The following is a 15,194-nucleotide window of genomic DNA, read 5'->3' on the forward strand; positions in this document are numbered from 1 at the left end:
TGAAAGAAAACGATACAATACTTTCGATTTTACAGGACGTTTATGGTAAAAGATATCTGTAATAAAAATGAATACAATCTGTAATATTCGATACAATGTTTAAATACTAAATATACTACATTTAACATTATAGGACGTTACAGCATGTATAACATTGAAAAAAATAAAATTGAAAATTTTATAATGCACTATATAATTCAAACTTGACAAGAGGGCGTACTTATATGATGCACCGTACACCGCGCCCTGAATGTGTCAACAAATGTATCATAATACATTTGTAATTCAAAGATTGAATGATCATTGATTTATTTTCAATTGTTTGAATAAGATATTTGTATGTATAATAGTATCACATATATTTCTTTAAACATTTGTTATTTGAACTAGTAGTTTCAACTTCTCATTCGTAATCCTTATGTTCTGGAGATAAAGTAAAGAATGTATTGATCAGAAATACGATAACGAATAATGATTACATACTAACAAAACTTTTGTTACAAAACATGTGTACTATATCATACAAGCGTAGTATGTTTAAAGCCACATATGACACCAATTTATTAATTCATTACAATATGTAATAAAATGAAATGATCTTATGGAATGGCTGAATTGCATATAATTGGTCGAATTTCGTCCGCAAAAGATTTCACACAAACACGACTTTTATGCAAGTGGAGTTTTCATGCCGGTAATGGAATCATTATCATTTAAAACGTTTATTATTATTTATTATCATATACTTGATAATTTTATTTTTTTCATAGGTAGTGGATGGAAAATTTTAGATGGTTGTGAAGAGGGACAAACTCAAGAAAGTTGTGATCTATATACAAATAAGCCAGTTTGGGACCATCCCATAGATGTACACTATACAACACAAACTCTTCAAAATTCACCAAAACTTTTGTTACAAATATTTCATAGAGACACACATGGAAGAGTATTATTTGGGTCGTATGGTGTTTGTAATATCCCTTTATCTCCTGGATTGCATTCAATAAAGTGTCATACGTGGAAACCAATTGGTAGGTTGAATATTTTTTAATGAAATTTTATTAATACTTTGTTATATTTTATGTTTATTTTATTCCTGATATATAGGTAATTGGAAAGATAGATTAAGAGATAAGTTTTTGGGAATAACTTTACAATTAAAATCACCAAGTGTTCTAGTTAATTCCTTGGATAGATTTGAGTTACTTACAGAAAGTATGGGCACAGTAAAAATTGAATTGCATATAATTGCACGAAATTTTGAAAAATATGGATGTCATGTATGAATGTATATTATTTTAATATACCGTATAGTTAAAGAACATGGAATAAGAATTTATTTGTCAATAAATATATCCTAAATTATAAAGCATATAGAAACAAAAGTCAACATGTTTACAACAAAATTTATGTTAATGGTTTTATACCTTATATTAAATGAATCAATATATGCAAAGAAACTTGAAGAAATATTTACATGTATGAATGAAACGGAATGTGATGAACTAATGGAAAAGGACATTTTAGAAGAAACTTCAAGCGCTACTGCTGAAAATATTTATAACACAACTAATAACATTATCAGTAGTTCTGTGTATCCAACGCAAACTCCAAAAACTCAAATAATACCAACTACAGAGATGCCTCATAAAATACAGTTCAATAATGAATTCAGAAACCAAAGTGTATATAAAATGCATTCTGATATATGTGAATGTGATTTAACAGTAAATTTTTGTTTCTTAATACCTTATACAATTTTGGATTAAACACGTAATTTTTTTAAGTTAATTCAAAATTTTTTGTTTATATAATAGGTATCATCTTGTGACATTAATTGCTGTTGTGACAAAGATTGTAACAGCTTCCATTTTACTGTGTTTTCGTACTGTGAAAGTCATCAACCAGAATTATTTGATAAACGTTATTGTTATAATACAAATTTTATACAACGAAATAATACTCCATTTATACTTGAAAAATTGGCAAACAATCTCTTTTGTATTTTATATGATAATCTTCCACCTACTTATGATATTAACAATAAATTGGTAAGATTAGAATGTATACATGTCAAATTACATTTTACTGTAAAATTATAATTTTTATTTTACTTTATTTTATATAGGATATAAAAACCGAAAAAGATTTAAGAAAAGCAATAAATTCAAATAGACCAATGTGGAAATGGGAAGACCAATTACATGTACCTGGATATAATACTTTTAGTCATTATCTAGATGATAGTGTTATGTGGATAGTATATAATAATTATATTCAACCTTTTGGTATATACTATATATAATGTTATTTTTATTAGTATATTAATATCTTATTAAATTAATATTTCTTTATCAATATCTTTTTTTTATAAATTTAGAAATACTACAATCCGGATTTACTCCATTGTGTTCTTTTAAGAAAACTTTAAAATATCTTCATGGTTGGAAAGATCAGTGTTTGCAAACTGAATTAATTAACACAAATAAGTTTTTATTTCCTATGGCATTTAATAATTTTACAGTTATAGTATCTCCTCATTTATTAAATGAAACATATATTCAAGTATTGGATCAGGTATATAAAAGATAGTAACTATCTTTAAAAAGTTATATATTAATTAATCAAAAAAATTAATAACATTTAAATTTATAATTTCCAGGTTTGCCCCCAAAATGTATGTTTATCTTTAACTAGTTATTATTGTAAACATTATTGGAAAACTTGTAGCAATAATACTGTATTAGGATCATGTTCCAATGGAAAGTGTTATAACATTGTAACAGGTGTAAAGTACTTGATTGTTCACAATGGCTCTATGGGAATTAATAATGTTGATGTATATTTTAACATAGGTAATGTTTCTCGACATTTTTATCAACAATTTGAAGTAACTTATGAATGGGCAGAATTGGATAAAGAGAAAAGTTTCTTTCTGAGTGGTAATCCTGGTTATATTATTGGAAGACCTTTAATTATTGGCACTTTAAAAATAAATAAGACTAATAAGGTGGAAACTAGATACATCAACTTTAATAAAACTAGTAGTTTTTTGACATTACCTATAGCTACAAAAGCTGGCGAATGTAATAAAATCGACAGGTATACTCTTACCTTTGGAGAAGATATTAAGCTAAAATGCTCTGTATTTATACACACTAATAATTTTAGTACAATGTCCTGTATAAAGTTACAAAATCTTACTATGCATTTCTTAATGAAAGATACTCTATTTAATGTTACACAAACGGACCAGTACAATATTTATGTTGCAAAGACAGGTAATTTTTCCAGTGATGATATTACTGATTGGACACAAATTTTACTGGATAGAATACCACAAAATATTACAGTAGCACAGGTTGTTAATGGTCGTTTATATTGTTCAGGACTAATAACATCTATACATTTAAACATTTTATATTCTGCTTTAAAAAAATCCGAAACATTAAAAAATTACATTATAGTAGGGATTGGTATTAAATTTTCTGCAGAATCCAATATGTCTTGGTCTAAATGTTTATATGAAAACTGTTCAGATATACTTAAAACAGACATTATTAGTTATGTTACATTTCATGATATATCAAAGCCATCAAAGTATTACTTTGCAGGAGGACCTAACTTAGATGTTACTTTGCCATATGATTTTTTTTACCCTTTTTTGAGTAGTTCAACCTGTATTAAGTCAAGTATCTTTTTAATCAGTATAATATTGACTGTAGCTTTGCACAATTTATCTTATTGATCTTAATTATTAAAGTATATATTTCATTTTTGTACTTAGGATACATATTTATTTACTATAATATTAAAAGTGTGATTTTGTATAATTTATCTTATTGATTTCAAAATCTCAATGATTACACCAATTTGTTATCAAAATGTATGTTTCATCAAAGTACATAAGACACATACTACAATTTAAATTATGCACATGGGATAGAATAAAAGTAATTTTACATTTGTAAATAAAAGAAGGAGAAATTGTATAAAATACTAAAATTACTATTTTATGATACATTTAATTTATTTTACTCATGAAACAATGTGTGTTTAAAATAAATAAATGGAAAGTACTTTGTAATAGCTTGTTTCATTCCCCTAGTAATAAAAAATATACATATATTTATATTTTTTAATTTTTAATATTTTGTTATTGCCGATGTAATTAAAAAATTTTTTTCTGAATCTATTGTTCCTGAATCAAAATCTTTTCTGTTTTGTATTCAAATGTATGAATCGTTAACTAAGTCCTGCGAATCACTCATAGATGCTGGTGGGCTATAGCAGTTTATATTTCGCGCCGATTTTCTTCCGTTTCTCGAAAATTAACCATTTCCGTTTTTCAAAAAGAAAAGTTTTTGAGTTGCATTATTACATGAGACGAAAAGTGGATACATTATTACAAATGAAGTTATTTGGATGCAAATATACTTGATATATTCCAAGACACAACATCCACGATCATAAAATAGCTTTCTGTGTACCGTAGAATGGAAAAAGTGTAATTTATTATGAATATTTGATGCTTGGTAAAACATTCAAAGGTGCACTTACAGTCACCGATTGACGAAAAGAAAATGAAAGAAGAAACGTTTTTCTATAGTTACTGGTGTCAAAGCGGTCAGAAGTAATCTTGCAGCCTGATAATACTGGATTGCACGTTATTAAAACCACCTCTGAAACTATATCAAAGTCGGGATGAGTTTTTTCTTACCTTGCTTACTCCTCAGTTAGTGTACTTTTGGACAACTACCTGTTTCAATTAATGCAACGATTTGAAAGTGTAGCTCTTCAAAAATGACCATGAAGTGAAGAATTGAATTGATAATTTTTTCACATCCAAAGAATAAGCATTTTCCTATTGTGAAAATAAGAAAAGGTAATAAAAGCTAGAGATCATTATTTTGATTGAGAAAAAATATTTTAATAAATATTTTCCGGTAAGAAATCTGCATAGTTCAGTCAACGATTTAATAGCATCTATCCTTATATATGTGCATATTATTGCAGATACATTATCCAATGATTCAGTAATATTTTAGAATAATATTAAATGATTGGTTAAAAATTGCATCAAACGCATTTCAAAAGAATCATCATAATATGAAAGAAAATTTACTAATATAACGTTAACCAATAAGAGTCGTCCGTTTAAATCGTTCGCCAATCAAACTTGGTTTGTCTCTTCTCTAAAATCTTGCCACTATAAGTTTGGTACGAGCTATATGTCTATGGTACGAGCTCCTGCAGCTGTCGTGTTGCACTATGGGACGTTGGGTTGTGCTTCGCTCCAATACAAGATGGCTGACACTTGTTAGTAGTGTATTTTCGTTTTATCAAATGTGTATTTTATAAAAAAATCAGTGCCTTCGTATTCACGTATGATGCGTGCATGTTTGTACAACTAGTACAGAAGTGCTCTTTCTTTTTTTACCAAATAGTTCCCTTATCATGTATTATCAAGAGATATCAAAATGTGCCGTGAAAGTGCTAGAGGCAGAATAATTACCCGTCACCAGCCATATTCATATGTGTTCTTTTGTTATGACAATTGTGATATAATTCTTGTGGAATATAGTGCCAAGGTGAAGTGATATCTCGCTTTGTTGCGCTTCTATTCCGTCACTAGTGTTTTGTACAAGATTCGTTCCACTACAAAATAGATTAAATGAAAGGTATGTATGTATTTGCTCTATCTTCGGTACGCCTATTCACGAGATATTCTTGAAACCGTATATTCGTGTATTTTCTCTTTTTTCGATTGTCTTTTTCTATAGCTCCTTGTGCTTACAAAGTATAAGAACCGACTGACCTATTAACCTGTTATATCGATTAACGTGATGTCATATATGGTTTCTTAGCTTTTCTTTGACATATTCTTTCAATTTTAGTTGCTGTCATTGTTTTATAATTTCTTAGAATCGTATGATTTTCAATTGGTAGCCCTTTAATGATCGTCAATTACTGTTGCGATGTATTATTGAAATAAATCCTTGATTTTACCCTTTTATTTTAACTTTGCTTTAATATAATTCTTATCCGCGTAATTCTATTGTTTACGATACCTCAACATAAAAAGTCTTATAGTTCAGGGACGAGAATAAGCAAACTAAACATGGCAGTAACATTAGTAATGAAATTTAATCATAGTGCGTTGTTAGAAGAAAAATATTTCGGTTTAATTTGATGTCTTATGGAACTTTGTTTATTTTATTCTCAACATAATTTTTGGCAGGAATAAATATATAGAAAATTTTGGAATCAGCATTTTCTGTTTATTCTACTTAAATTAAATATAATGATCTATATAATAACTTTAATATTGCATTTTATGCGAATGTTTTCACTTTTTTGAGGAGTAATATTTCGTTTATAATATATAGACGACATTTAAGAAAGAAATATTTTATATTAAATTTTTATAAGTACCAAAAAAACAACAAAATTTATCACAAATTAAATATTTATTATAATCATTCGTTATGAAAAAGTGATTTAATAAGTTGGTGATCTTGATAGTACATTGTTAACAAGAAAGAAAAGTTGTTCAGAATGTCATTACTGCGCACGATTTGTTCAAAATTCGTCGTAAGAGGATTCGGCTCATGTTTTGCACAAAACATGTGTGTAAATTACCAATATGATATCGAAGTTACTACTAAACCGACCTTACGATAAATTAATGTGATGTATCACCAAGTTTAAAAACAAAAAATTGAAAATTTTCAATGACTATATTTGCTATTTATGACGAATGCTTTTAAGATGTACTACGATATAATATAATTTAATAAGTAATTTGTAAGATTTTTATTCCTCGGTTTTTATCTTTCATGGTAATTTTAATTATATGATGATTTTATGGTAATTTCCTATGCAATTATTATAAAAAAAGTAATTTTCGTTTCTCGCATTACGACAAGTATAACTCGACAAGTATATAATGAAATATTATTTTTAAAATCTATATAAAATGCATTATATTCTAAGTTCTTGTTTTATTATCATAGTTTATTATTTATTAACATGATATTTAATTTTTTAAAATGTAAATTATGGTGTATAATATCACATAATTTACGACTAACTCAATTAAATTACGAGTTGTAATAATTGCAGTTACTTTCTTTAATGAGGTATAAAATTATTTACAGATTACCATAAGTTCCATTAGATATTGAGAAGAATTTGTGGGCAAAAGAATAAAATCGCAAAATCGCATTGAAATGTTCTCGTCCTTAATTTAAACTAGGCATCGAGTGCATTAACTTCTTTGAACACTATGTTATATTACGGTATATCACTTATACAGAATTAATTATCATTTAATTTTCAGTAATGTTATACCGTTTCATACTTAGGCATTTATAGAGAACCTTTTTTCTTTTTAGTCGGATGTGCTTTAAACATTTTTTTATTATTTTAAATAATGATCGATATCGTGGAACAAAAGCAAAGAATAAAAATCTTTTTTCTGAAAATGTAACGAGAAAATTCACGAAATCAAATATAAAATAATTTTCATGCTAATAAAATCAATTTGCTTACTTTTAGCATGATAATAATATTTGCACGATAGTAATAAAGAAATTATTTGTACAAAAAATCTACTTCGTTAGTAAAGAAGCAATTATTATTCCATTGTTTACGTTCTATTAAACTAGCTTCAGTAGCTATAATAATCGATCTATAAAGGAGCATAACATGAAAATTTATGCTCGACCATCTTATTAATCATTAAATCTTCTTAACCATTAAATCTTCAAAATTGTATTTATGGTACCATTGAGTTATTTGTTTGTTAGAAGTTAATTAATTACACGCATTTTCTGTCAAAAGAAACGATACGATTCCCGCGTATATAAACTGAAATGTCGTATACAGTTTTATTTTATTTGTCTTCACTGGACAAATTTCAGTGGGACATGTTCTTAAAATATTTCAGTCGGATAAGGGTTAAATATGCATCTAGTAGGCCAGTCTTGTGCTATTTCCAGAATAACAAGTATAGCATCGAATATATCCTGATGTAATTATCGATCTTCTATAGGAAAGCAATTTTTTATTGAAAAAGACAAAATGGATAAAGTATTGGATTCTAGAGATTTGTCTGTAAGAATACAAGTGTAATAAACATCTCGATATAAAAGTTCTCTTTTAAAGAATTACGATGTGCACAAAGCGAATCGTTAACTCTTTCTAATCGTGCTTCACCAATGATTCGATAAGCTTTTATAGTCATGATTATATAATTATCATAGTTATTAGAATCTTTTAGAATTATTATTTATATGGGACAGTTAATAATAAATCTGGATGGATTGTCTTTACTGCTGAAAGTACGAGTAAATCTTGTAAAAGTTGAGTACTTCTTAGAAGACACGTCTTCTATATACGATACTTTTATATGTAATAAATATTATGTAGAAATTTAATTCTTTGATTGTTTTTTTTTAAATACGATAAACTGAAAAGGCACTTTTTTAATAAGATTTTATTGAGCTCGTTATTTCTAAAAAGCATCTTATATTACCAAAGAATTAAATAACGATTCATTTTTTCAATTTTACATTGTTTCATTAACAAAACTTCTTAAGAAGTTTCATTACTTTAGGTTTTATTATATGACAATTAATTGAAAATCGTACAACACATAAATTCGGCATATTGATGGACGACGCAGTAATAATAATAATTAAACAGGGACGTAAAATATATATGATTATAAGCTCGTGAAAGTACACAGCAACGATAGACATAATCCCGTTGATAAGGGGACATGATTATTTATTAGCTTCGTACGCCGTAAATGATCAAACATCCTGCATTCGTTAAGGAGCAATTATTCTTCAAAATATAACAGTTGTTTTAATTCAGATACATACCCTCATTTTAAATCATGATCTGTTAATTAAATCAAAATATTTTATATTCGACAAATTTGGTTGTCACTGTATTTTAGATGATTTTACAGATTTTATTCAATTTCTTTGTAAATCAGTAGAATAAATTTATAGAATTTTATATATTAGATAATTTCCATATTTTATCGATTTCGCATTGAGGTAATGTTGCAAGTGAAAAAAATGACGATCCAATGATTACGTAACTTCCATAGAGAGAATTAAGTTCAAAGAGCAGATTTTCAGACTTGAAAAAATTCTGGTGGAAAGAAAATTTTGTTACATGTTAAATTATTAAACACTGAAAGTTTCCCTATGTTCTCTTTTATTGTTTTCTCCAAAAAATTTTAATCTTCAAATAGTCGGCCATCTACAATATTCATTAATCTTATGTGATAGTAAATCTTATTATTTGTTATTTTAATTTCGTTCATCCAATATCTAAGGATAGAATATTAATTATCACTATAACATATACAACATTCTCTTTATCATTTTTCTAAAGTCAATATCAACATTAATAGTTCTGTTTTCTTAAAATCCATCTCTTTAATATTACATTTGTCGTGACTTAACATTCTATTTCTGTAATATTATGTATGTAACTGGATTGCATATATATACAATCTCTTATTATTAATACAAAACTATCATTTTTTCCAGAAAATCTTCTTTATTACATTTCTATAAACATTTATATAACGAACTAAAAAAAATATTGTCGCATCTTGCTAAAATGAAGTGAACTCTTAAGAGGTTAAAAACACGGTAAAACTCGTATTCCTACCTCTGCTGTTTAAAAGGGTCTACGAAATCGATGTTTCCCATCAACTGTATTTTCTCCCTACTTTTCTGCTCTTCGCGCAGAAGCTTTATTATTCTCGTGGCAATTGTTCGAATCGCAGAAAGAAAGAGAATAATTGGAAAAAAGCAATAATTTATCGAATGACGATTATTCGACTTTCGGAAAGTTGTTAATGTTATTTCATTTTGGTTGCAGGTCATACAGTCGTGCTGCAGCCGGGGCAGAGGTGAGGGGAGGCCAGGCGGAGATCGAAGAAGGGATGAATGGAACGGCGGCGTTGCGACGCAGCGTCGGGGGTGGCGGAGGCGCCGCCGGGGGTGGAACCGTCGAACCAGCACCCGTTGCCACCCTCGTCGTCTACAAGGACGAGGCCGGATACGGGATGAAAGTCTCCGGTGATAACCCTGTCTATGTTCAATCTGTGAAGGAAGGTGTGTTGTTGGAGTTTTAACATTCGCATATAGTCGGTTTTTCGTTTTTAAAAAAGAACAGTTTAGAAATATGTTAATACATTGGATTATAATAATCATAACAGAATCGATTTCACTGGTGGCCTTAACAAAAGGGTTTAGGGATATGATATTACATATGTTGATCGAAATAGACGGTGAAAATTATACTGGCAGAATATATTGAGTATTTTTAGTGAATGTTTTAAATAATAATGTGCAAGATATGAACCAGTGGAGCTATTATTATAATATACTGAATTTATATTATTTATTATATCTTGTTTCGAAAATTTTAATAAATTATACAAATTTAATTTGGTTTGAATATTAGAGCGAATTTAGTGTCCTTATTTTTGTTATTATGTTTCAGGTATTTTGTTGAGTCTTATAATTTATATATTCAATGTATATGTTACTGTTTTTGGTAACGCATTATGTATTTCTTAACGCATTTTGTATACATTAATACGTATTATCATCTTCTTTTAATTACATTTAATTTATTAATTGTATTTATTTAGTTGTAACAATAAGTTGACAAAATACTGATATTACAAGTTAGTAGTGTATTAATAGTACAAGTGTTACTACTACTTAGTATGATACTAATTGTCCTGAGTAACATAAAGTGATGACATTTCATCGAGTTATGTTCAGATACTTAACACATTTACCACTGAAATTAATTTATTTAATTAGTGGGATGTAAAACAATTTAGATTACGTTTAAACCAATATTGTAATGTATGTTTTCACGATAAAAATTTTATCTTTTAAAAAATACTTTCAATTTATTTATAAATAACATAATATAAAATCTGTGCCAATTTTTATATAAAGAATTTTTTTTTCAATGCACAAAATTTATAATGGTTCACATACAAAATTATTTTTGCATCATGTCTGTATTTGTATCAGAAAATTATTCAATCTTTATTCCCAATATTGTCTGTAAATTGTAAAAAGTGAAAAAAGTTAAGCTATAATTTTGGTTAAGAAAATGGTTATTGAATTGTTTGAAAATTTTCTAATACTTAAATGTCTCGATAAAGAAAAGAGTTAAAAGCAACAATGATATATTGTAGGCGGTGCAGCCGCGAGAGCTGGCCTTCACGCGGGCGACAAAATCATCAAGGTGAGCCTATTTCGAATTTACGTTATCGCAAAGTAACACTAACTAAGATATTTCCTGTGAAATTATCGATCGAATGTAAATTATAAACCGAAATATTTATTTTCGAAAATTTAAACGATCAATAAATGCGTACCATGTGTGAATTTAAATTACTTGCGTCTATAAAATGTGTATTTCCTGCGATATATTTTCACTATTTATAACCATGATTGGTATTTCCAGGTTAACGGCGTGAATGTAATGCAGTCCACGCATACGGATGTTGTACAGCTCATAAAGTGTAAGTTTACATACTTTCTTTCTTTTCTACGACCTCTTTTTTGTTCTTTCTCTTTTATTTTCAAGACGTGGGTACGTTATTTGGCAACGAAACGGAATAAATGTTTCTCTGTGAAGAGACCGACATATTATAGAATCGGACACTATCTAAATGTTAAAACGTTTCAAAGTACTTTTCATTATCAATAGCGGAAAGTATTAATTCCGTTATAGAGAGATTATAGAAAGATCTCGGTTTTGTACCAAATGATATTCATTATCTTTTATTGTTTAATATAATCAAAATTTGATCGCTTAATATTTTATTAATAACAATATTATTTCCTATTCTAGTTTTCCTTTATATACTCACGAATACAAAGGGGAAGAACATTTTTTCTCCATGATAGGATTTTCCCGTCGATTGAGCATTTTTACGTAGTCAGTCTAGTAAACTTATAATATAAACACACATGGGGTAGTTCATACTTTCTAAGGTATTCTTATGTGTCGTTGATCATCACAAGGGGTGCGTGTAATTCAATCTAGCTTAGTACAGGCCAGGCCATTGACCTGTATTTTATAAAAGTAGTAAAGCACTTAGGTGTTACGTTTTAAAAGAATTATCTTCAAAGTAATAAATTGAGACTGAAGAGTAAAATGGTTAATTATTTTTAGATAATAAAAGCATCTTGTATTTAGAATATTAAGTAGATATTAAAAAAAAGAAATGTAAATTGAATAAATCGTTGTATATCTAATAGAACTATAATTGATATCTTATTGATATAAATGTTTGTCTGAACAAGATTAAACTGCAATTTAATTTTATTGAATTACATTACGATTCATTTATTTTGGCTCTCACAAAACTCTGTTCAATTAAGCGAAATCGAGTAAAAGTAGAATCAAACCTCATATTGCTTTTCAATGTTTTTTGTTTTTCCATACTCAAACTGGTGCTTGATCAAAACCTGTCGGAGTATATTCCATGTCTGGAAAGCTTTTATCGAAATTGATTCGTAAAGCTCATCGATTTGAGCGGGCAATGCAATTTAATTTGAAGCTGTATCACAGACATTGCGTAAAAAAAGAAGGAAGCGCGGAGGCTTGCGAAAGGAAGTTCATTCTACGTGTAGTTAGGATAATCAACGTTTGAGTATGCGAAACTCCATCGAGCAATCTGTCTCTGTCTTTTCTCTAAATTAAAGCAAGTATCTAGAGAGATTTGTCAAGTGCAGTGACGCATGACCAACGTTTATATATCACAAAAAAAAAAATCGAAAAAAAAGAGTTAAGTTTGTTTGTTGTATTTGAGAAAAGAGACATTTATAAAGATCACGAATGATTGTCGGTGATTTTATCTTGGATATACCGACGTCAACGAAGCTTCTGTGGCGACGTTTCCAGTGATGTAAGCATGCGAGTTTATAGCGGTGACGGTTGGTTCATAGAGTCTATCTTCCTCCTCCTAACAATTCAGGTACAACACAATGACTATAAACGTGTCTTTTCCATCGTAGTTTTAACTGTGCTGTAATTCCACAAAATTCTATTACGTTTCAGGCATAACGCGTGAACGAAATGAAACGAGAGTTGTTTCAGGTTGCGTTATTCCCTTTTATTTTATCACGTTGCGATTAGTTCCTCGAGATACTGGAGTAAAATAAGTTTCTTTGTGTAGAAAGCAAATAGTTTTCCTTTTATGTCGTGTTCATTTGTATGTTTGTATTCACTCTGTAATCATTATTGCTAGCTAATAATTCAAAAGTAAAATAAATAATTAGAGAGTTGTAAAAGAGTTTGTAACATGTAAAAGATTTCGAAACCGGATGCAATATGTCGCGTAATCTAACACTTTTTGAATGTGAGATGGTGTTGTGTATCCAAATCTAATAACTTTCCAAAGTACGCTAACTGTCCTACTTAATCATTTCATAAGGCAGGAACTCTTACACGTATTCAGATTTCGCTAGACTCATGAATATTTAAAATCGATTCAACACAAACATTTTTCAACAATTATAATAAAAATCTCATTTGCATACCAAGTCATAACAGTATACCAAAGTTGGCGAAGTTTTTCCGCGTAATAAACGCACTTCTAAAGATGTATCGGTAAAATAATTTGGATTTGCAAATTAGAAAACTTGCAGATGTTCAGCGTGAAAATTACCGAGAACAAACAGGGTATAGACTAGTATGAGTATTTTAACAGGAATTAACCGTTTTAGAACGTTTTACTGGTTGAAGTAACTTTTGTCTTGTGAAAATAAATAAAGATAGTTTTATGAGGAAGGCGTTCATGTGCAGAATACGAGAACATCCTTAACTGACCGTTAAATCACTGCCATTTACAGCTGAGTCAATCTTTCCTTCGGGATTTTCCAAATCATTATGCTAATTTGTATTTCGATAAAGAAAGAGTGACGTTTCAAATACTCAATCATACAGAAAAATGGAAAGAAAAATCATCTTAATTTTACCAGATATAAAGTTTATATAAAGTTTCAGGAAAATTCTAATCTTTTAAGAAGAAAATCCAATCTTGTATCATAAACTTTTTTTTATTTTATAGATTAAAGTTCTTAGGTTAAGAAATTTGATTATTAGGTCTAAAAGGAAATTATGTACTTCCTTATCGTAAACAAAACGTATCTTCATTCATTTGAAATGTTTTCTATGAAAAATTGTCTAGGAAAGTAATTGAAACTAAAAATAACTACAGCAATACCTTGTAATAAAAGACAAAAAGTAAGCTTTGCTGAAAAACAAAACACACACGTAGGAGATTTCCATCGTTACGATAGGAAAACATCCGTAGATCTATTTCCTAGTAATTCCCAGTTATCGAGATTTTTACGTTGCAAAAACGAATTATAGTATTAAAGTGGGTTTACCGAGGTGTTATAGCATATAGTCAAATGACGAGATCTGGTCATATATCGAGGATTAGTCGTATACGCGCGTGTAAACATAAGAATCTCGTCATTCATATTAATACACGTACCTGGGGCCAAGTTTCTCGGTACGAATGTCTTTACTGCTCCGCGTATCGCCTCGGTCATCGCCAATCGTTTTACGCAGTTTTGCAGACGACACGGCTCTCGATGCGCGTGATATCTCTCCGTGAAACTGTACATCCCCGAATCGCTGATACGAAAATTTCATTGAAAGATCGATTTACCGGTTCGAACGTGTTTGTTCTCGTCGACGTTGTGTATCTATATGAAGACGCGAACTACGTATGACCTCAGGCAAGCTTGGAAGAAAGCTCGTGCGAAAGCGTACTCTGGTATTTTCAGCTTCTTCTGAAACGTTTACGTTCATGTTCGCAATTATGTAATTTTACCGTTAGGACACGGATTATTGTTCGTTGGAATTTTACTTATTTCCCGTACGATCATTTGTGATTCCTTCGTATCAGAGAAATACGAAATTGCATCTGTTACAAACTGTGTAGAGTTGCAGGTTCCTCGAGTAATATTTACATCCTCTGATTCCATAAAAATGCAAATATTTGGCAAGTTGTGCATATTTTCGGAGTGCTTGTTTAGACAACAACTTTGAGGAAGAGATACCACGATACACTCGCGTTTTCGAAATTCAAGCCGTCGTTGCGGAGTTGTATATCG

At 29.2% G+C, this 15,194-nt stretch overlaps 2 protein-coding genes and 1 long non-coding RNA gene across 6 annotated transcripts in view; 2 read left to right on the forward strand and 1 right to left on the reverse strand.

Annotated features, from left to right (window-relative positions):
• Positions 1-263: 263 nt before the first annotated feature.
• Positions 264-4,087, forward strand: LOC139988832 (tectonic-3). The gene is made up of 8 exons (XM_072006595.1): positions 264-694; positions 771-1,031; positions 1,108-1,284; positions 1,366-1,727; positions 1,818-2,051; positions 2,129-2,288; positions 2,381-2,577; positions 2,663-4,087. The coding sequence occupies exons 1-8, from the start codon at positions 607-609 to the stop codon at positions 3,746-3,748; spliced, it is 2,565 nt and encodes an 854-aa protein (XP_071862696.1). The 5' UTR covers positions 264-606; the 3' UTR covers positions 3,749-4,087.
• Positions 4,088-4,361: 274 nt separating this feature from the next.
• LOC139989268 (uncharacterized) lies at positions 4,362-5,163 on the reverse strand. Its single transcript, XR_011800303.1, has 2 exons — positions 4,557-5,163; positions 4,362-4,478 (listed from the first exon to the last, which is right to left on the reverse strand). It is a non-coding gene; the product is annotated as an uncharacterized lncRNA (long non-coding RNA).
• A 147-nt stretch (positions 5,164-5,310) lies between these two features.
• The window catches only part of Rhogef2 (Rho guanine nucleotide exchange factor 2), a 33,646-nt gene continuing 23,762 nt past the window's right edge, over positions 5,311-15,194 (forward strand). For 2 of the 4 annotated variants that reach the window (XM_072007402.1, XM_072007405.1), the window contains exons 1-4: positions 5,311-5,681; positions 9,910-10,145; positions 11,252-11,301; positions 11,524-11,581. In XM_072007402.1, coding sequence (XP_071863503.1) covers positions 9,974-10,145; positions 11,252-11,301; positions 11,524-11,581 — 280 coding nt within the window. In that variant the 5' untranslated portion in view covers positions 5,311-5,681; positions 9,910-9,973. Of the gene's footprint in view, positions 5,682-9,909; positions 10,146-11,251; positions 11,302-11,523; positions 11,582-14,637; positions 14,855-15,194 lie in introns of those variants that run through there. The other 2 variants (XM_072007404.1, XM_072007403.1) reach the window with 2 other exon arrangements.

Source organism: Bombus fervidus, chromosome 7, assembly GCF_041682495.2.
Source record: "Bombus fervidus isolate BK054 chromosome 7, iyBomFerv1, whole genome shotgun sequence".
NCBI lineage: Eukaryota > Metazoa > Arthropoda > Insecta > Hymenoptera > Apidae > Bombus > Bombus fervidus.

Excerpts from the sequence above, each read along its gene's own strand:
- LOC139988832 (XM_072006595.1), top strand. The coding sequence starts at position 607 with ATGGCTGAATTGCATATAATTGGTCGAATTTCGTCCGCAAAAGATTTC. Across the intron at positions 2,052-2,128 it reads ATGATATTAACAATAAATTG|GATATAAAAACCGAAAAAGA; the intron begins GTAAGATTAGAA and ends TATTTTATATAG. Across the intron at positions 2,289-2,380 it reads TAATTATATTCAACCTTTTG|AAATACTACAATCCGGATTT; the intron begins GTATATACTATA and ends TTATAAATTTAG.